At 51.5% G+C, this 21,472-nt stretch overlaps 1 protein-coding gene across 3 annotated transcripts in view; it reads left to right on the plus strand.

Annotated features, from left to right (window-relative positions):
- Positions 1–17,114, plus strand: part of BCO2 (beta-carotene oxygenase 2) — a 29,676-nt gene extending 12,562 nt beyond the window's left edge. For 2 of the 3 annotated variants that reach the window (XM_014600871.3, XM_014600870.3), the window contains exons 2-12: positions 596–800; positions 4,689–4,900; positions 5,813–5,928; positions 7,025–7,127; positions 8,407–8,535; positions 8,688–8,848; positions 9,389–9,556; positions 14,012–14,149; positions 14,674–14,856; positions 15,878–15,988; positions 16,331–17,114. In XM_014600871.3, the coding sequence (XP_014456357.3) occupies positions 596–800; positions 4,689–4,900; positions 5,813–5,928; positions 7,025–7,127; positions 8,407–8,535; positions 8,688–8,848; positions 9,389–9,556; positions 14,012–14,149; positions 14,674–14,856; positions 15,878–15,988; positions 16,331–16,444 (1,640 nt within the window). In that variant the 3' untranslated portion in view covers positions 16,445–17,114. The remainder of the gene's footprint in view (positions 1–595; positions 801–4,688; positions 4,901–5,812; positions 5,929–7,024; positions 7,128–8,406; positions 8,536–8,687; positions 8,849–9,388; positions 9,557–14,011; positions 14,150–14,673; positions 14,857–15,877; positions 15,989–16,330) is intronic. The other variant, XM_019490140.2, reaches the window with a different exon arrangement.
- Positions 17,115–21,472: the final 4,358 nt, after the last annotated feature.

A 21,472-nucleotide genomic window follows, 5' to 3' on the forward strand; every position in this document is an offset into this window, starting at 1 on the left:
CTTCTCAGATATTCCAGTCTCTTCCCCTTACAGGTTCTGCTTTGAGATGTAAATACAGTTCCTGGGGTAATGGTTATAGCTGTGTTGGTCTAAGGACATAGGCAGACAAGGTTTTTTGGGTAAATCCGATATCTGTTATGAGACCGACTCAGATAGTTGGAAACATTCTTCTTTGCAAGCTGCAGATGCTTCCTCAGTCTGACGAAGGATATTTATACCCAAAAGCTTCTAAAGAAGAATTTTCCCAACTACTTGAGTTGGTCTAATAAAAGATATCAGATGTACTCAAAGAAGCTTGTTTAAATATAGTTCCCTGCTTCCTTTGGTCACACCAGCCCAAGCAGTCTGTCTCATGGCTCCATCCCACAGTTGTGGTGATTGTGCCAGGCCTTTGCCAGCAGTAGCATTCATTGCACTGGACATAATGGGCATGATGTAGGCAGAGCTTGGTTGTCAATGCATGTTTCAGATTGTGGGCAGGATGCTTCTGCATCCACACTCCCAAAATCCCATGGCTTGGCTGCTGGCCTGCAGGCTTCTGAGCCAGATTCCATAGTTCCTTGCTGCCTCTAACCTCCTGTCCCATTCCCCGCAGTCCTGAAGAACTTTTTGGCCAGCCCACAACAAGAGCAGGTTGTTGTCAGCCGTCAGCAGGGTTTGCAATGCATCTCATCACTAATGCAGACGGTGGAGGAGACTCCCCAGCCCATCCAGGCTGAGGTCAAAGGGCACATTCCTAAATGGATCAAAGGCAGTCTACTGAGGAATGGGCCTGGGAAGTTTGAATTTGGAGAGGACAAGTAAGTGAAGCTTTGATTGCCCTTTGGGTCCAGCATTGGTGGAATTTAGTGGGTGCTTTTGCGCTGATCCCAGGTGTGGGACAGCTCTTAGCTCTCATTTAGTGGGTGAATTCAAGGGGTTATTCTTGAAGATGTGTTTGTGGTCCTCATTTTTCTAATAGTTTTTCTACATGACAGCTTTTCTGTCATCTAGAAACATTCAGTAGATGCTTTGAAAACCGTATGCCCATATAGATGAGAACTCTGGTGACCTACATCTGAAATACAAACGTTTTTTTTTCCACTTCAAAGATAGGGAAACTTTAGTCCAGGCAGGCTGTGGCTTGCTGGAGGCCACACAGTGAGTCACCAGAACTGGGGAGCAAAGCTTGGGGTTGTGACTACTGATTCTTTGTGGGCATGTTTACACATGCTATTTAACACTGTAAAGGCTTACCATGCAGTAAAATACTGCAGATTAGTCTACTGTGCAGTAAAACATCTTGTATACATCTTGCCTTGTGTCAAGTACATCCCACAGGTGCCTGGGAACCCAAGGCTGGACGTTTCTCCTCTTTGCACTGATGTGCATGCCTGTGTGTGTCTGAAAACAAACCCAACCTGCACTCAGATTCAGAGATTCATAGATTCATAGATGCTAGGGTCGGAAGGGACCTCAATAGATCATCGAGTCTGACCCCCTGCATAGGCAGGAAAGAGTGCTGGGTTCAGATGACCCCAGCTAGATGCTTATCTAACCTCCTCTTGAAGACCCCCAGGGTAGGGGAGAGCATCACCTCCCTTGGGAGCCCGTTCCAGACCCTGGCCACTCGAACTGTGAAGAAGTTCTTCCTAATGTCCAGTCTAAATCTGCTCTCTGCTAGCTTGTGGCCATTATTTCTTGTAACCCCCGGGGGCGCCTTGGTGAATAAAACCTCACCAACTCCCTTCTGTGCCCCCGTGATGAACTTATAGGCAGCCACAAGGTCGCCTCTCAACCTTCTCTTGCAAAGGCTGAAGAGGTCCAGGTGCCCCAGTCTCTCCTCATAGGGCTTGGCCTGCAAGCCCTTAACCATATGAGTGGCCCTTCTCTGGACCCTCTCCAGGTTATCCACATCCCTCTTGAAGTGCGGCGCCCAGAATTGCACGCAGTACTCCAACTGTGGTCTGACCAACGCCCGACAGAGGGGAAGTATCACCTCCTTGGACCTATTCATCATGCATCTGCTGATGCACGATAAAGTGCCGTTAGCTTTACTGATGGCTTCGTCACGCTGCCGACTCATGTTCATCTTGGAGTCCACTAGGACTCCAAGATCCCTTTCCACCTCCGTGCCACCCAGCAGGTCATTCCCTAGGCTGTAGGTGTGCTGGACATTTTTCCTCCCTAGGTGCAGCACTTTGCATTTCTCCTTGTTGAACTGCATCCTGTTGTTTTCCGCCTGTATGTCCAACCTGCCCAAGTCTGCTTGCAGCTGTTCCCTGCCCTCCAGCGTGTCCACTTCTCCCCACAGTTTTGTGTCATCCACAAACTTGGACAGAGTACACTTCACTCCCTCGTCCGAGTCGCTGATGAAGACGTTGAAGAGTATCGGTCCAAGGACCGAGCCCTGCGGGACCCCACTGCCCACGCCCTTCCAGGTCAAGACCGACCCATCCACCACGACTGTCTGGGTGCGACCCTCAGCCAATTCGCCACCCGCCGGACTGTGTAGTCATCCACATCACAGCCTCTTAACTTGTTCACCAGTATGGGGTGGGATACCGTATCGAAGGCCTTCCTGAAGTCTAAGCATACGACATCCACCCCTACTCCCTCGTCCAGGTGTTTCGTAACCTGGTCATAAAAAGAGACTAGATTGGTCAGGCACGATCTGTCTGCCACGAACCCGTGCTGGTTTCCCCTCAGCATAATTTGCCCTGCTGGGCTCTCGCAAATGTGAGCCTTTATAATTTTTTCAAAGATTTTGCCAAGGATGGAGGTGAGACTGACTGGCCTATAGTTGCCCGGGTCCTCCTTCCTCCCCTTCTTGAAAATGGGGACCACACTGGCCCTTTTCCAGTCCTCTGGGACTTGGCCTGTGCGCCACGAGCATTCGAATATTCCCGCCAGTGGCTCTGCAATGACGTCGGCCAGTGCCTTCAGCACCCTCGGATGGAGCCCATCCGGGCCTGCCGACTTAAAGGCATCCAGTTCTTCCAAGTGCCTCTGCACCACCTCAGGGTCTACGCATGGCAGTCTGGCGCCTTGCTGCTGCCTCTCCACAACCCCAGTGAGAGACTTGTCGTGCCCCTCGCTTAGGAACACTGAGGCAAAGAACTCGTTGAGGAGTTCAGCCTTGTCCCCCCGTCCGTCACCAATTGCTTCTGCCCATTTAGCAGGGGTCCTATTCCTCCCTGGGCCTTCCTTTTACTCCCTATATATCTAAAAAACAATTTTTTGTTATCCTTTACTTGGGATGCCATCCTCAGCTCCATGGTAGCTTTGGCCCGTCTAACTGCCTCCCTACAAGCGCGAGCAGAGGGGGTATACTCCTCTTTGGTAATCTCTCCCTGTTTCCACTTTTTATGTGCTCCCCTTTTAGCCCGTAGGCTGCTCTGCATTTCTCTGGTCAGCCAAGGAAGCCTCCTGGCCCCTTTCCCTCTTTTTCCTCGCATCGGGATCATCTCCCTCTGTGCCCAAAGGATCGTTTCCTTAAGGCACAGCCACCCTTCCTGGGCTCCCATCACTTCAAAACTCCTACTCTGTAGTGCTTCCTTGACTAATCGCCTGAGTTCATTGAAATCAGCTTTCCTAAAGTCTAGCACTTTCACCCTACTAGTTACCTTACCCACTCGACGTCTTATGATGAATTCTATTATTTGGTGATCGCTGTCCCCCAGATGACCACCGATCTGTAGGTCCCCTACCATGTCATCCCCCGTTGCCAATACCAGGTCCAGCATGGCATTCCCCCTGGTGGGACCGTGTACCTCCTGTGTCAGGTGGAGGTCCTGTACACAGGATAGGAACCTGCGTGAACGGTGGGACTTTGCTGTCTGCGTCTCCCAGAAGATGTCCGGGTAGTTTAGGTCCCCCATGACTACCGCCTCCCTAGTGTTTATGGTCTCTGAGAGCTGCCTCAGGAGCCCCGAGTCTAGTTCTTCCCCTTGGTGTGGGGGTCTGTAGCAGACCCCTACCACCAAATCCCTTTCTCCCTGCCCCCCATGTAGCCTAACCCACAATCCTTCTACTTCCTCATCCTTGGATTCTGTCTTGATGAGGGTTGACGTATATTGCTCATTGACATAGAGCGCAACCCCTCCCCCTTTCTTCCCCACCCTGTCCTTTCTGTACAGCCTATAACCCTCAATATGTACCGCCCAGTCATGGGATGAATCCCACCAAGTTTCTGTTAGCCCTACTAAGTCGTAGGTGTTTTCTGCAAGCAGGAGCGCTAATTCATCCTGCTCATTCCCCATGCTCCTAGCATTAGTGTATAGGCACTTGAGCCCTGTGACTGGTGCCTTTGCTGCCCCCCCGCTCCGATTCCCAAAGGGCCCCTTATTGCTTACCTGCTTATTGCTTACATGTGCAATGGTGTGCTTTCTTTTAAAGAACACAAAACATTCGTGCTAAAGCGAAAAGAAGAGCCACTCTTGTGGTTTTCCTGTGGATCAGTTATTCTAGTATTTCTTCATCATGAGGGTGGTGATGTATTGGAGCAGGTGGCCTAGAGAGGCTGGGGACCGTAAGCCTGCAAATATGTGGGCCCGTGAATGGGTGTGAGCTGCTCCATTGAGTTGACATATGTTCTGCCCTCCTCCTGAGCCTAACATGACTAGTGCACACACAAGGCTCAGGGGAGGTGGCATAACACTGACCGCTGTTCTTCTCGCTCTGATCCTGCCCTTCTTCCCTGCTGCCAGGTATAACCACTGGTTTGATGGCATGGCCCTTATGCACCAGTTCCGAGTAGCAGAGGGCAGTGTGACCTACAGGAGCAAATTCCTGCAGAGTGATTCTTACAGGGTGAACAGCCAGCACAACCGGATCGTGGTCTCCGAGTTCGGCACCTTGGCCATGCCAGACCCATGCAAGAGCATCTTCGGGCGCTTCATGGCCCGGTTTGAGCTGCCAGGTAAGGGGTGAACCAGACAGATGCCGTGTCCCTCGAGGCAGCAGGTGTCCATCTGAGAGCTGTGTTTCTGGGGATACTGCAGTGGGAGCTCTGTGAAGCTGGGTGGTTCAGTTCTGAGCAGATGCTTTTCTTAGAAGACCGCCTCTGCTGGGAGCAGTGCACTTTGCTTGGGGTTGTCTTCATCCAAAATAAAATTGTAGTTCCTGGCTAACAAAGCTACTGGCTCCTTGGGCCTGGCTTCCAAAGGCTTAGGCAGCCTTGGAGGGGGCTCTGCACAGGTCCCTCTGTGCATCAGTGGGGGCTGCACCATGTCTGATTTGCTTCGTGGCAGGGTTCTGAGTAGAAATGCCTTCTCCTGAAGATCCCCATGCATTGTCAGTCAACAACCTTGAGCGGTCAGATACAGCCCTGTCCTGAGAGCACCTTGCCCTGCTTGGTTTGTAGGTCACTAGGCTAATGGCCATTGTATCCTAACAGAAACCAGCAAGTGATATGGGGCCTGCTTGCCCACTGGTGATCTGGCCTCAGATACCACATGCAGTCTGAGTGCTGTGCTCCTGGTTTTGGTTGCATGATGGCATCTGGGAGGTGGTATAAGAAGAGCTACTGCAGCCCACTCCAAAATCCCCTTTCCCTCAGCATTGTGTGATACCACCTGCAATATGCATTTCCTTTCCCTTGCAAGGACCTGCAGCAAGGCTGCATAATGGCTTGTTAATGCCTGCCCCAGCATAAGAGAGATCTATGTTGTTCTTTGGCCTGGAGGCAGGTCTGTGGGTGCCACTGCTGCGACTCCATCCAGGGAGGTGGTTGTGTCATTGTGAATGGGGTTGTTTGTTTAAATCTGTCTCATTCACCATGCTGGGACCTGGGCTTAATGCAGCTGCCTGCAGCATGGGGATTTTATTGCAGAGTCCACAGACAACTGCAGCGTAAACTATGTGGTGTACAAGGGGGACTACTACGTCAGCACGGAGACAAACTTCATGCACCGAGTAGATCCGGAAACCCTTGAAACGAAGGAGAAGGTGATGGGCAGGGGGGTTGTGGGGTTTGTGCCCAGCTTGGGCCTCACCAGATAAGTGGGTGTTTGAGTTCACAAGTGCACTAGCAAGAATTGAGGGATGCTCCATGCCCCAGCAGAAAAGGCCTCTGGTGACAGGTGCCAAAATGGCCAGGGCAGCAGTGACAGCTCTTGGTCACCCAGCAGAGTCAGTGATGCCTCTGTTGTCCATGTGCTTTGGAAGAGCCACTTGATCACAAAGGCAGCTGCTGCGCTGGGAGGCCCAGTTGCTCCCACTAGCAGGGTCAGACTTCTTGGAGCGGTTTTCTCAGCGAGGGCCCAGCTGGCCCTGTCCCAACTCACTCCTCTGGTCCTGTCTGCCACTTCTAGGGTACAAAGAGCCAACACAGGCTCTTGGGGAGTGCCAGGGGGATGCATGGAAGCACTCCTGCAGGATCCTGGCCTTTCCCTGCATCCCCTCAATCTCTTCCATGTGCTCCAAGCCCTGAGCTGCTTCAAGGACCTGCACCTCTTTGCAGTTGCCTAATGTACTTGCAGACTTTAAGGACAGGTGCCCATGGCTAGCCAGCACCACAGACAGGCATAAACCAGAGGGAAAAGGCTCTGTCTTGCAAGTTGTTGTGTGCAGAGCCATGTTCACTTGCGTGGGCTGTACAATACCCTACCTCATGCTGTGTGAGAGTATTTGCCTCTCCTGTTAGAGCCACAGCGAAACTCTTGTAGGTCTGCCAGGCTTCATCTCTAGCCCGAGTGTTGAAGGGGGTAGGGCGGAGGGTGAGGTGGGGGGGCAGGGGATTGATTTCTGTTTTCAAACGTCATCACTCAGCAAGATACTTATCAGTGGTTTTAGTCTTAAATCGTGTAGTCCGGGAAAGACGTGAGATGAAGCGGTTATACCTTTTCTGGCCTAATGATACAGCTGGCAGGATGTGAAACAAATTTTGGGGAAGCAAGAACCCTGATTCATTCAGGTCATAGTGTGTCCTTTGAAGGCATTTTGTGGCAAGCATCTTGAAGGTGTCACTTGCCTGGCACCTCTGGCAAATGTGCTGTGGCTAGTAGTCAGCCATGCCCACACTGATGCCCTTTTGCACTTGCAGGTGGACTGGAGCAGATTTGTGGCAGTGAATGGAGCGACGGCTCATCCACACTATGAGCCTGACGGGACAACATACAACATGGGCAACTCCTATGGGCAGCATGGTAAGGCAGGCCCTGCAGGAAAGTCGGACCGGCTGCTTGGCGCCTCTCCTAGGGCACCTCTGAAGTGATTAATGGTGCTGCAGGGCACAATGTGGGCAGAGTAGGCTGGGCTCTGAGTTATGGCAGCCATCCCTGGACATCAATTTGCCTCAGTGGTCCTGATCCTAACTGCTGCCATGCCCTGTGCCTTGGGGCTGGCTGGCAGCAGGTGCGGTAGCCTGTTCCAGTGGGTACTGGCTGTGTGCCACAGGTCCATGGGCTGGTTCCTCCTCAGTGTAGGAAGCAGAGGTTGCTAGAAAGAGTCTGAGGCTGGAGCTAACTCAAAGCCCTTCACATCAGTGAGAGGGTTTTCCACTGATTTGAATGGAGGCCTTCCTGGGAGTGGTCTGGAATAAAGAGTGCCCTTTTCCCTTCCCTGCTCCTTGCTGTTTACTCCTGGCTAGGCCAGATTGCAATGCCCAAGCCCCACGCAAGGGGCTGCTCAACCTGATTTCGTTACTCCTGGAGTGCGCTGGGCTGCCAGGCTCAGTCCTGACCTCACTGCTCTTTTATTCTTGATGCACGGTCCACGCTTCAGGAATGCGCATCCAGCTCCTGCCTGGCCTGGGCTCTGCTCCCACCGCCTCTGTAGTTACTCACATGAGCCTTGTCCACCCCCTTGAGGATGACTAAATTCTGGGATAAGCTATTGTAAACTTTCCTTGGGACGCAAGCTGCCATTTTTCCCTTTGATACAGCCACTGTGAAACAAGGATCTGCTCTGTATCTTCAGTGTGTTTCAGGGGAGGATCAGATGCTAAAGCTGGAGCTCCTGCTAAGAAATGCACCCACGTGGTGCCAGTGCCAGGTTAGGATGTAGGCTAGCCTGCACCCTGGGCCACAGGGACAGGCTTGGGAGACCTTAGCACAGATCTAAGGCAGGCTTGCATGCTGCCCAGTCAGTGAAGGAAAGGGGTGAGCACCTCTTTGGCAGAAGGCATGAGAGCCTGCCCAAGGCCACTGTGCTGGGGAATGCCAGGCAAAGCTTTAGCAGCTGGTTATTTGGGGATTTAGCAGAAGCAGCTGACGGGATTTCAGGGTGTCTGGCTGGACTATCTAAGTCCAGTATTCAGATTTGTTGCCACGGGGACTGAAGCTAACAAATCCCCTCTCTAGCTTGAAAAAATACCCCAGCTCATGCATTCTCCAGTCATCTCTAATCCATCCAGGAGGTGAGCACGGCTGCGGCTAATGCCTGGCCTGAGTCTTGGGGCTAATGTACACTCTTTCTTCTCCGCAGGCTCCAAGTACAACATTATCCGGGTCCCTGCACAGCAGTCGGCCTGTGGGGATACTCTGCAGGGTGCGGAAGTGCTGTGCTCCATTGCCCCGGCAGAGAGGAGGAAGCCCTCCTATTATCATAGCTTCGGTGAGGGTCTCCCATGTCCTCCAGGTGGACTCAATGCAGCTCATGGATTGACATGTGCTGTCACAGGGCAAAGCAGACTGGCTCCCTGTTTCCCTGCTGCTTGCCTTTGGGAGCAAAATGTGCTGAGTCTTTCCCCTGTTCTGCCCCCTCAGGGATGAGTGAGAACTATGTGATCTTCATCGAGCAGCCCCTCAAGATGGACCTGTGGCATATCATCACCGCCAAGCTCCGGAGGAAGCCCATTTCTGAAGGGCTCCGCTGGGAGCCGCATTGCAACACGCGCTTCCACGTGGTGAATAAGCACACGGGGCAGGTAGGCCTGCAGCTCCTTCTGTCATGCCTCTTCACATTGCAGGGCCCTGGGTGGAGTGGGTCACAGCAGAAGCTGCTGCACATGGGGCTTAAAGCCAGTGGCTTAGACTTCCTGGAGAGGGAATCTCTGCCACGACCCAGGAAACCAAGGGGAAGCCAGTTAGGGGCTTGTGAGAGCCTGTTCTGGAACTACACAATTGCTCAAGGACTGAGAAGCCCAGAGCTTCACTCGGTGGTGCTAGATGGCAAGTGTAGGACCCCAAGAAGGGCCTGAGTGCCAGCCACTGCTGCCCCTTCTTTGGTCAGAGACATGGATTCTCCTGCCGCTGGTGGGAGTGGATCTACAGCATGGACACAGTGCCCTGGAGATGGAACAAGGTGCAAGGGGATGCTTACTGTGATATGCCAAGACCCAGTTGGTCTTGCCCTGCTGCTGATCAAGGGAGCTATAAACTGCCATCCCAAAGGGGCTTTAACCAGCAGAAAGAGTGGGGAAGGTGAGAAGGGCTGAGATGCAAACCTTTCTCTGGTCTCCTTGCAGCTGCTTGCAGGTCAGTTTTACAGCAAGCCTATTCTTACTTTCCACCAAATCAATGCCTTTGAAGACCAGGGCTGTGTGGTGCTAGACATCTGCTGTCAGGACAATGGAGACTCCTTGGCTATCTACCAGCTCCAAAACCTGCGCAAAGCTGGGGAGGGCCTGGACCAGGTAAGGCTGCAGAGACTGGCTGGCCCCGCCCGGGCTCGTGGAGCTGCAGAGGGGCTTTGTATTCCCTGGTGTTAGCCTCATGGGGGTGTGGGCGACTCTTATGTGCAAAGCAAGAACTTAAGACATGACTCATATGAAAGTGGAAGTGGAGGGGATGAAAGTGGGCCAGAAAGGGCAGTAGGAGGAATGGAGAAGGTAGTTGCAGCCCTGTGCAGCCTGGCTCTTCTCTGCCCAGCAGTGCCCTGCCATGCTGTAGAGGGCAACATGGAGCTATGCTGGACTGGTCCTGACCAGCTCCTGTTGCTACGTGCTGTGCTGCAGCATACTGCACCTGCTGCACTCTGTGGGAAGGCACTGTGCTGAGCTCAGACACGCTGCCTTCCCTTGGCATGCAGGGAGACACCTGCAGCATGGGCCCAGCCCATGCCAGTTGTAGCTGGACACCTTGCTCTGCCAAACTGACCCACAGGAGAAAATATCTTGCTGGTGCCCTGTGGGGCATTGGAGGCACTATTACATGCAACACAGCCCTCATCAGTGTAGACTGTATTGGTTCATACCAAATTCGGTTGCACTGCCTAGAGCAGGGGTGTCAAGCGTGGGGTGCAGATGAGCTTGAGCACCCTGGCCTACAGCATCAGCTTTATAAGGCAGGGAAGAGGGATCCGCTTGGTTTCCACACATCCATATTATCAAATGAATGCAAATTCATTCCACCCCCATAACTCTTAATGCTGTTTTCAGAACCTTAGCCTGTTTAGGGAAGGGGGAGAAAGGGGCTTTGTTTTACTTTGGTTTTAGCTAGTTAGAGTCATGTCAACAGGTTGTGCGCTTCACTTAAACCTGTGTGTGTACAGGCACTGGGTCTAGGGCCAGAGACCAGCCACAAGTGCCAGCCCAATCCAGGATGTGGGACCATGTCATGCAGCTGAGGGGACTCTCCACTGGTCTGGGAATTTGGTGGGGAAGGAGCAGTGGCAGTGGATCCAGCCAGCAGACCTTTGAGCATCACTGGCAGAGCCTGTTCTCACCATATTTATATGCATATAATGCATACTCCAATTTCCCCCACCTGGTGTTAGGGGAAAGGCTGTGAGTTCTGTGTGTGGAAATATACTATTTAAAATACTATTAAAGGCCTTACTATACAAAGTCTGTGGTAGGGGAAAAAAGAAAGGCAGAGGGATGTGGGGCTTGCATGTATTTCAAGAAGCAATGTGTGGGTATTGGTTCCACTCGCACATTAGATAACCGACACTTCATCACAACCCTGCTCCTCAGAGACCATTCAAGTATGATTTCACTAATGTGTCTCCCATCTCAGCAGAAGAGCATGTTGTTACATGAGTCCTGTGTTGTTTTCCTCTCCTTGAATTTAGGCTTTTTTTCTTAATGAGAAGGCTAGAATTGTAGTTAATTTTATTCCAGAACTTCTTGATGTAGTACCCTTCCACAAATATTTGTACAGGCTGTTAGAAAAAAACCCTGCGCTGCTCCCAGACATGGTTTATGTGAAGCCTGTGAGTTTTCACTCGGGGTACTTACGGACATTCCTCAAGGAATCCGTTTCTAAGCACTTGGAGGAGAAGGTGATTAGGAACAGCCAGCATGGATTCACCAAGGGCAAGTCATGTCTGACCGACCTGATTGCCGTCTCTGATGAGATGACTGGCTCTGTGGCTGGAGGGAGACCAGTGGATGTGGTATATCTTGAGTTTAGCAAGGCTTTTGATACGATCTCCTACAACATTCTCACAAGCAAGCTAAGGAAGTACAGGTTCAGTGACTCGGCTGTAAACTGGATAGAAAATGGGATAGATCATTGGGCTCAGAGGATAGTAGTCAATGACTCTGTCTAGTTGGCAGCTGGTAGCAAGTGCAGTTCCCCGGGGGTCGGTCCTGGGGCTCGTTTTGATCAATATTTTCATCAATGACCCGGAAGGGTAATGGCATCCTGGGCTGCATTGGTAGGCGTGTTGCCAGTAGATCGAGGGCAGTGATTATTCCCCTCTATTCAGCACTGAGGGAGTCACATCTGGAGTCCTGTGCCCAGTTTTGGGCCCCCATTACAGAAAGGATGTGGACAAATTAGAGAGTCCACTCAAGGGCAACAAAAATGGTTCAGGGGCCGGAGCACATGACTTCTGAGGAGAGGCTGAGGGAACTGGCTTATTTAGACTGGAGAGGAGAAGACGGAGCGGGGGATTTAATAGCAGCCTCCAATTCCCTGCAGGGGGTTCAAAAGAGGATGGAGCTGGACTGTTCCCAGTGTGGCAGAGAACAGGACAAGGAGCAATGGGCTCCAGTTGCAGCAAGGGAAGTTTAGGTTAGATATTAGGAAAAACTTTCTCACGAGGAGGGTAGTAAAGCACTGGAACAGATTACCCAGAGAGGCTGTGGACTGTCTATCCTTGGAGTTTTGTAAGGCCAGGCTAGATAAAACCTTGGGGTGACCTAGTTGGGGCCCATCCTGCTTTAAGCAGGGGGCTGGTCTAGATGTGACCTTCTGAGGTCCCTTCCAGCCCTCATTTCCTATGATTCTGTGCCTTCCCCTGTGAAGCTATGTAGCGGGGAAGGTGGTGAATCATTTCTAGTGCACATATTAAAAAATGCAGTGGTTGTTCACATGTCTATGCCTAGGAGATCTATCTTTGATTACACACATGCCTCACCAGCAGAAGTTGTGATGTTTTAAAGGCCTGTTTATCTGAATCTTATCTCCTTGGTTTAACCTGTTCAGTGGCACCTCTGTGCCCTTGTGGACACATTTCCTCATTATTGGGGGCCCTCTGGGTTTGGCACAGCTGACCAGCTGATAGGTGTCCAGCCTGGTACCCACCTCCTCTGGGTGTTTGGTGCTGGGCTTTCCCATCTCCTACAAGAGCTAAAGCTCTTGCTCCTCTTGGGCCTATGCTGAGCCCAGTTAGCAGAGGGCTATGGAGGCAGGCTGTGAAAACACTCAAGGGCATCTGCCTTTACCTGAGACGTACAAACACGCACCTGCAGCCCATTCCCCGGGGCTTTCAACCTTTTTTTCATTTGTGGCCCCCTAAAAAAAAATTGACTGTAGGCACAGACCCCTTTAAAAATCTATTGCGTGTATAGCAAACATAAATAGGTAAATACTGATAACCAGTTGTGTTAAAATAATAATAATATCAATGATAACAATAACACAGTTTTGTGAACTCACCATTTCAGTATCAGTTCTAATGAGATGGTTGAGCTGGTTTCTTGGGAACAGGGAAAAAGGACGTGAAAGTTTGGTAGGGTAGATGACAGTTTCAATCTTAGATCTCCTGGAACATACCATTTGTGTTTGTGTTTCCTTTTACTAAGACTGAAAATCCACTTTTGCATAAGTACGTGGTGGTGAATGACATCAAGGAGTTAATGGTTTTATCCGTCGGATCAGAGCACTCCTTTTTTTATGTTCAACCAGAATTGGGCAGGAGGTTCCTGCTTGAATTCAAGTTTCAGTCCATTGTCACAGGGTAACTCAAGTCATTCCTCTTCTTCTTTAGCTGTTAGGACCTAGAGTTGCTATCTGCTACAAAGGGGTTATTCTCATGTCCACTTTAGGAAGGTATAGCAAAACAGATTTGAGCACCAGCAAGTGCACCAGCAAGTTTCTGGATTCACTTTTCACATGCGTCTAGTGGCAACTCATTTTCAGACAAAAAAGCTGTCAAGGGATTTGAATGTTTTGAAAGTTGTTTTGCTCTTACTCAAGGAACCCAGAGTAAAGCTTCTTGATGAAAGCCAGCAGATACAGTTCCCTGCATATGCAATTAATCATTCACCCATGGATTCCCCCAGATTCTCAAAATCGAGTCTCAGCTTCTTATGTATTTTACATGTGCTGTGAAGAGAGAAAGCGAGGGCACAGACTGAGCAATTAGGTGTATCTCCATACCCCACTAGACTTCTGCTGGTGGCCTCCTGTGAGTTTTGTAGAAGTGACATTTCTCTAAAAACATGTGCAGTTCTTATCCTTCCAAAAAAAGCTTTCCATAAGTGCCTCAAGACACTGCCAGTTTTCCCAATGGAGACTCCATCCTAACTGGTATGTGCTCTCTGTCTGTCTGTCTCTCACACGCACGCACATCCACACCCACATCCAACAGCAGCAGCACCGGCAGTGCTTCCCCTTAGGGCGGGGGTTGCCATCTTTACAGCCACCTGGGGGTCCGTGGACCACAGGTTGAAAACCCGTGCCTTGGGCAATACCTGGGATGGGGTTTCTAGCTCCCATCTCAGCACTGATCGCACAAGGGGCGAAGAAGAGCTATTGCTAAAGGCCTCAGTCCCCATCTGTCACTGGTGCTTGGGGGCAGGCTGTGGGGCAGGGATTAGGCCCCTTCACCAGTGCTGATCCCATCAAGGGGACCTAGTTTAACCATCTGTATTCCTCTCTTGCCCTCCCCCACACCTAATTGCCTCTCTTCCTTCCAGGTCTATAATGCGGTGCCCAAAGCGTTCCCTCGCCGCTTCGTCCTCCCTCTGACCGTGAGCTCAGACACACCTGTGGGGCAGAACCTCAGCCCTCTGTCCTACACGTCAGCGAGCGCTGTGAAAGAAGCAGATGGGAAGGTAGGTGTCAAAGCCACAAGCAGCTGCATTTAAGAAAATGGTGCAGCCTCATCTGCCCTGGGAGGGATCTCCTAGACACTGCGAAGTGGGGCCCGCATGTGCTGGGACTTGCTGCTCCAGCGCAGGTGGAAGTCAAGTCCCTGCCTTCTCCTGGCTACAGCACTACTATTGGCTGCCTTCCCTTCATTGCCTTTTTATGGTGCTGGGGCTGCCCTGCCAGCCACTGCACTCCCTCCCAGAGAGAGTGGAGGACCTTCCGTTTGTCAAATGTTTTCGGCTCCTTTCAGCTGGCAGTGCACAAGCACATGCTGCTGCTCTTAGGGCTTGGGGGAGGTCTTTCTCTGGGAAGTGAAAGCATGAGGGCCCTTTTGATGTTCTCAGGGCGATGTGCTTGTGGGTGGACAAGAAAGCCAGGAGGAGACAAAGCCACAGCAGCCCCCACAAGCCTGTCACCTTCCGGGGATGGCTGTGTCAGGTGTTCCTGGAACTAGATAGGCAACAGCGTTCGTCTCTGCTTGCCCTAGGTCTGGTGCACCCACGAAGACCTCCACCCTGAAGGTCTGGAGGAAGCCGGGGGCTTGGAGTTCCCCCACATTAACTATGCCCAGTGCAATGGCAGGAAGTACCGCTTCTTCTACGGCTGTGGCTTTCGTCACCTGGTAGGAGCTTCACTGATCAAGATTGACACAGAGACCAAGGAAATGAAGGTGAGATGATGTAGCTGCCTCTTTCGGACCCAGCTGCTGTCTCCACGGAGTGACCTCCCTGTCACCTCGCTGCTGCTATCCTGTTGTGTCTGTGCCTCCCCCCCTCCAGCTAGCACAGAGAATAGGTTGGAATTTCTGTAATGGAGGGGGATAATTGGTCTCCATTACTTTTCAGGACTGGGCATCCTCCACCTGCACTGGAGCACCCTCATATAAGGAGGGGTCTTGCTCTGCGTCTCTGCACATAGCAGGGAAGGGGAATGGGAAGAGGAAGGGCCTGCATTTATGGGGGTCAGAGCATGATGCTCTTGACTGATGAAGGTAGGGGAAACGCTCATATATTGCTCAGTACAAATCCAATGGAGCCCGTGGTGGAGCGCTAATGCTGCTAGCACACTTCAGGTCAGGCTGTTGATGCTCAGGACAGCAAACAGCCAGAGATATTGTATCCTATGTAAGGCACAGACCTAGGCAGTTTATATTGTCCCCTGCTTTCCCTGGACAACTAGCAGTCTGGGCTGGTGATGACAGACCCTCAGGCCAGGAATGGATGTGGGAGGGTGCAGTGGTGCAGTTGCACCCTGCCTTTGCTGCCGGGTCACCACCAAGACCTCTGGTCTCAGCTGTCGGACACAGGTGCAGTGAGCTCTTCACTGCTGGTGCACCCCGCAGCCCATTTTTCCTGGATCCATCCTGGATTTGCTCTGGCCTCACCCTTGTCGGTGGCATAAAAAAGTTGAGTCTGGAAAACTTCTGCTGCTTTTCTGGATTTATGCCTCAGACCTCCTCCTATCTCTTCCATTGCCTGCCAGCACGTAGAGAATGGGGCTTTCCTGAAGCATAGTCTTAAATCACAGAGGCTGGTGTCATTCACAGCTAGGCCAGGCTGTGCACGGAGGCTTGGGGCATGTTGAACACTTCCAGGCACACAGGATCTCCGTATCTCTGGAGATCACAGCACGGCCTGATCCTGCCTTGGGTATTAATGCAGCACTCCATCTTGTCCTCCTTTGCTGCCTAGGTTTGGCAAGAGGAAGGCTTCTACCCGTCAGAGCCTGTGTTTGTGCCAGTGCCGGGGGCCACAGCAGAAGACAGCGGGGTCATCCTGTCTGTAGTGCTCTCTCCCTTGCAGGTAATTTGTTCTGCTGCTGGAAATGCTGGAGACAGAAATGCCAGTTGCGTGGGTTTTCACACTTGTGGGATGGATTCAGTGCTGTGTCCTGGACACAGCTGATACTACATCCCCAGGCTCATCTGCTTTCCAGGCCCTGTATGGTTGAGGGCTTTGCAGCCCCTCACAGCCAGCAAGAGGCCACTTAACAGCTCTGTACCCAGAGGCAAAGCTTCCCTGAGGGCATATAGGTGTCCCTCCCTCCTGACCGTGTGTCCTGGGGGGTTCGGCTATGGCTGGATGTGCCCTGGGGCTGGGGAGGGAGCCCAGAACTGCTGTTCCCTTTGCTTTTTGGTTCTGCAGAATCAAAGCAACTTCCTGCTCGTCCTGGATGCCGAGACCTTCAGGGAGCTGGGCCGCGCAGAGGTCCCCGTGCCCATGTCCTATGGATTCCACGGCATCTTTGTGCCCCGCTAGCAAATAGTGCGCACCATGGTGACAAGACATTACAAAACCATTGATTAATAGAAAACATCATTAGGTACAGAATTTCTTTGGTTAATTAAGGCTTATGGGCAATGAGTACATACACAAATACATCCCTTTCCAGTATATACAGCAACAGAATAATTTTTACTGACTAAATCAAAGGTGCAGTGTTGAACTGTGTGTTGCTCGTACAGGCATTCATCTCATGCTTGAAGATTCTGGTCCTCGCACATCCTCCAGACTGTTATGAGTTAGACATCCCTTGTTATTAATGGTCCTCCATTTACTCTGTTGCTTAAATGCCCATTGATGATGGTCACAGGGATACATCACAACCCCTTTACTCACTTCAAGACCCACGGATACCAGTGGATATATGGTAATACAAAAATTGGCACTAACAGTAACCACATGAGCTACAATTTGCTGGTTCGATTCACTGTAGGTAAGAGAGACTAACTTTTACCACATGGAAATGTCTCTCTCTCCTTGAGTGGTGTTGTTCCAAACACTTTTTTAAGCCCTATTGGCAAATGGCCCTGAAGGCCAGAGTGGGTAATTTGAGTGACTGTGGTCTGGGTTAAAGCTTGAGACTGTGTACAGGCCAAGGCTAGAGAAATATTGTACCAAATTAATTTATCAATTGCTGCAACTATAATTTGGTGTTTTTTTTCAGTTTGTTGAAGTACTGGCAGGATGTCTCCTACTACCTGTTCCCCAATTCCCAGGCATGACAATGAACTTGTTCACGGTTTCCCAGTGCTTTGCATTTCAGCCGTAGCATAGCTTAGTTTATTAGCTAAGACTTTAATGTTCATATTGTCCATGACAGCTGCTCCCAATCCAGCTTCACTCAGGCCATTGCCAACCTTGATGGCATGCCAGAATAAAAAGGGGGACGCCTTAAATTTTTAGCAATCATTATCACATTTCCCACACATAACCGTAAAACGGAGTACCCTGTGAGGTCCATGGACACTGTATTTGATTTATGTGAGATAACCAGATGGGAACAATGGTTAAATAAGGGTAAATATAAAAGAAAAGTTTAAATAATACTATAATTCACCAGTCAAGCAGGCACAACTAAAGCTAAGTGGGACAAGCTACCTTAACACAAAGATACCTGTCGCTCAGGGCCAGGTCAAACCCCAGGTGCCTCTGCTGTTCTTATCCCCCACTATGCCCCATCCTCTGTGCTGCTCTGACTGGGATGTGGGGGGCTCTGGAGACCAGTACAGAGGACGGAGGATAACTCCAGCGATTCAGCGGTGATGCCATCTGCACAACAAGCAGTGCTGGCACTAACCTAACCCTGCTGTTTGTCTGTAGCCAGTGGAAGCCAAGGGGAGACACAGACTTTGAACAAGGGTGACAGTGAAGCAGGGAAGAAGGATTTTATGGGCCAGGATCTCTTACTGCAAACACAATAGTACAGTTCCTCCCTCTACACTTCAGTTACCCCTTCTTTTGGGCTATTAACACCTGGAAAAGGTCACACCAAGAAGCAGAGGATTCAAGTAGGCAAATGGAGCAGATGGTATACACCAGAAAACCCTTCCAGAGCTCTCCGGACAAGCCCTGCTGCCGCCTGAGCCCTGGATTGTGCTTGTGTTGCATTGGCCTGCATCCCCCCACCCCGGGCATTCACTCCAGCTCAGGCCAGTCTGGTTCTACATAAAGCTAGAGGAACCAAGGCAGGTAGCTGAGACTAAATTTGCACCCATGAGTGTGTAATACATAGAGAATCCCCACCCCCTCACAGAGGTGCAGCGCATGCCTTGGAGGCAGGAGCAGGCAATGTCCCCCGGTCTCAGCCAAGGTTGCTGGCTGCTGTGCTGCAGGCCGGATCAATGCACAGGCTCTTCTTTGCTAGCCCAACCTGTGTGTCCGCTATGATGCCTCTTGCGGTTGAAAGGAGCTCCTTTCTCAGTCAGCACAACCGACTCCATGTGGCTAAACGCAAGGTGGTGCTCTACACCAGCCAGCATCCCTGTGCCTCACTGCTGGAGCTTAGTACCAGTGTGCACACACCTCCTGGCTGCCTGCCTGAGCCCTGCTCCCCGGGCAGCAGCAATCCTGATGCTTCGCTCTAAGGAAGTATCCCTCGCTCACCAGGTACAGCCCTGCCTGGGGGAGGATGCTGTGTGTACTCCATCCTGAGGAGCAGTCACGGGGAGAGACCAGAAGCTGTGGGGTAATAAAATCTGTTGGCTTCAAAAAGCATTGTCACCAGTTTTTCTCCCCCCCACCCCACCTTACCCCTTCACACAGCAAAAGGTCAGCAGCTGCTGTGGGCAGGGCTCAGCCCAAAGCTAGACACAAGGGCTGGACACAGGCAGGAGGGAGCAGATATGGCCCATGAGACTTGAGTTTGGGCATAAAGCTTCATTTTATCACCTGAAAATGCCAGGTTTTGATCATGCTTCACACATGTGCATCACAGTCTGTTGCAGCGGGGAGCTGTCCCTTTTCTTTTGTACTCAACAGCGTTGCAGTCCGTTTCCTGCACTTTGACTTTATGGAGGGCACCTGCAGGGTGCGGGTCCTCCCAGATGTACACAGCAATGCTCTCAGTCATGCTGCAGATGAGAGAGGCACCAAGTGACAGGTGAAAGGGAATGGGCAAATTATTGGCCAGGCACTGCTGTGAAGCAGGAAGAAAGAGAGCAAGCAGGTATTTGATCAATTGTCCTTCAGCGATAATTAACCTGATATCACCCATTCCAGGTCCTCAAGACTTCAGGGGATTTTGCTCTTCTACTCAGTATCAAACTGATTGCCAGGCTAGGAGAATTCCTTCCTTTCTGGCCCAAGTCTCATAAAGACCGTGGACTTTGCCCTTTCACTATAACTGGAACAAAGAAAAGAGCAAGTCAGACTAGATGGCTTCAGGCACAGCTGCTTCCTAATGGATGAATGAAGAGATGGAAGGCCTAGGGAAAGGGAAGACGGTGTGAATCCAAGCAGCAGCCTGATGCACAAAGGTTTGGAGCAAGCAAAACCTTTCTGCTGAATCCTCTCCGCTGACAGGAAGCAAGCAGCTGGCACACCTGCTCCTGCCCTACAGCAAGTGCTCCTCTCCATGCAGCAGGCTGTTGAGCCAAACCTCCCGACTCCCAGCCATCGCTCCACATTGCTCATAACCTGAACTCACTTCCAGTTACTTGGCTTCGGGCCCTCACTGAGCTTGAACCCACCTGCCCTGCCTCCTGTGTGCTGTGGGGAAACATCCAGACACATCTCCCCTGTGCCCACATGGATGAAGGTCACCACCATAAGCCAGAGCATTGCTCAGCTCCATGCCCCCAGACCCACTGCCTGAAAGCCCCCATGAAGGGCAGAGCTGAGAGCCTTGAGAGAATGATTTATGCTAGACAGAGGACTGGTGCTGACTCCTGATGTGAGAGCTGGTGCTGCCCTGGGCTAGGGGAACAAGCAAAGGGCACTGTCAAGGCAGATACCCACCTTCCTAGTTGTGTCCATGGCTCTGGCTGCATTTCCCAAAGAGCTGCTTGTTTTCTGCATCACCGAGTGCTTTCCTGGAGTGAAACCAACATGATGCATGAGGCCTTCTGGCCCGCAGGCCCGGGACACCGAGGATCTGCTGTGACAGGCTGAACCCACTGCTCACCTGCATCTTTGTCTTACTCTTGCACCTGAGAGAAGCTGGCTGAATAGTTTGCAACAGGCTCTTAATTTGCTCTCTAAATCACACCCCATCTATTCCACACCAGAAACCCTAATCACAGGCAATGAACAGCAGCCAAGTTGCAGCACTTGCATAGAGCAGGAGTTTTGCACTGTCAAGTGCCACTGTGCAAACAGGGGGCAAGTTTCCTCTCCCACAAAGCACCCATACGTCCTATCACAATCTGCCACCCATGCCACACTGCCTGGCTGATTCAGCTGCCCGTGACTGGCCCTGCGGGCCCAGTATTTCCCACAGCTTCTGAAGTTCATGAAGTGTTTGGTGCTTTCCATTGCACAGGAAGACGGGGGAGGAGCAGTCAATGTAAAGGAAAGGAGGCAGAAGTGGATGAGGCCACAGGATATAACATAGGCTGCTCTGAGTCCCGGTTTACTAGAAAGTAGTGAGTATCTTGCAAACCCACTATTACCATCCAATTCCCCTTCCGCCGTAGCTCAGTCCCTTGTGCTCTTCCCAAGCTAGTCGCCAGAGCTGGCACCACACTTTGACATGCCTCCTCACCCCCTACACAGCTGGGAGACACGTATGCCCCTTTGGGAGATAACGCAGCAGAGAAGTGGTGCCAAAGACACACTGAGTTTTGTAGGAGACTATGAATGCAAGGAAAGCACTTGAAGACCTACAAAAAACTGGAACTCTTGGTTCCAAAATGATACCTTTTATTATCCCAAGTGGGAAATCATAAGAAAATTGGAAAGTACTTGGGTGCTTTGAAAGACCGTGTGCAGTTGACGGCCCTGAACCAACAGCATCTCACCCCAGAGCACCAGCCCACGGCCGAGTACGCACCTCTCTTCTGCAGCTCTGCCAAACATCAAAGCTGGAAGGAGGGAGGGAGTCATATCTGTCCTGGTTTCAGCTCTGGAGTCGGGCACAAGCAGCATTGAACAGCGTAGGGTTGGGTCACCCCACCACATAAATACCAGCAGCCTGTCATGTGAACGACCCACGGGCGGCATCAGGGAGTTGGGGCCGTGGGGCAGAGGGGAGCGAACAGGTGGCTCTACTGTGCAGGAGGGCAGGGCTGATCCCACCTGGAAGGCTTGAGGGGGAAGCACTTTTCCACTTGAGGTTCACCTTGTCACTGCTTGTGGCACGGACGGGGCACGCCTTCTAGTGCTGGCTTTAGGCATGTCCAAAACCCTAGCATAGTCCAGAACGAGTCAGAAGCCTCTTCTCCAAATCCTGCTTGAACTCGTGCAGGAGGAGCCAGCAGCCACTTTGTCACCCGGCTCCACGTGCCCGTGTCCTGCCATGACCCTCGTCGCTGTCACCGCAGCCTTTGGGAGGGAAAAGCACAGCAG

The sequence above is a fragment of the Alligator mississippiensis genome, chromosome 16 (assembly GCF_030867095.1).
Source record: "Alligator mississippiensis isolate rAllMis1 chromosome 16, rAllMis1, whole genome shotgun sequence".
In the NCBI taxonomy this organism is placed as follows: domain Eukaryota; kingdom Metazoa; phylum Chordata; order Crocodylia; family Alligatoridae; genus Alligator; species Alligator mississippiensis.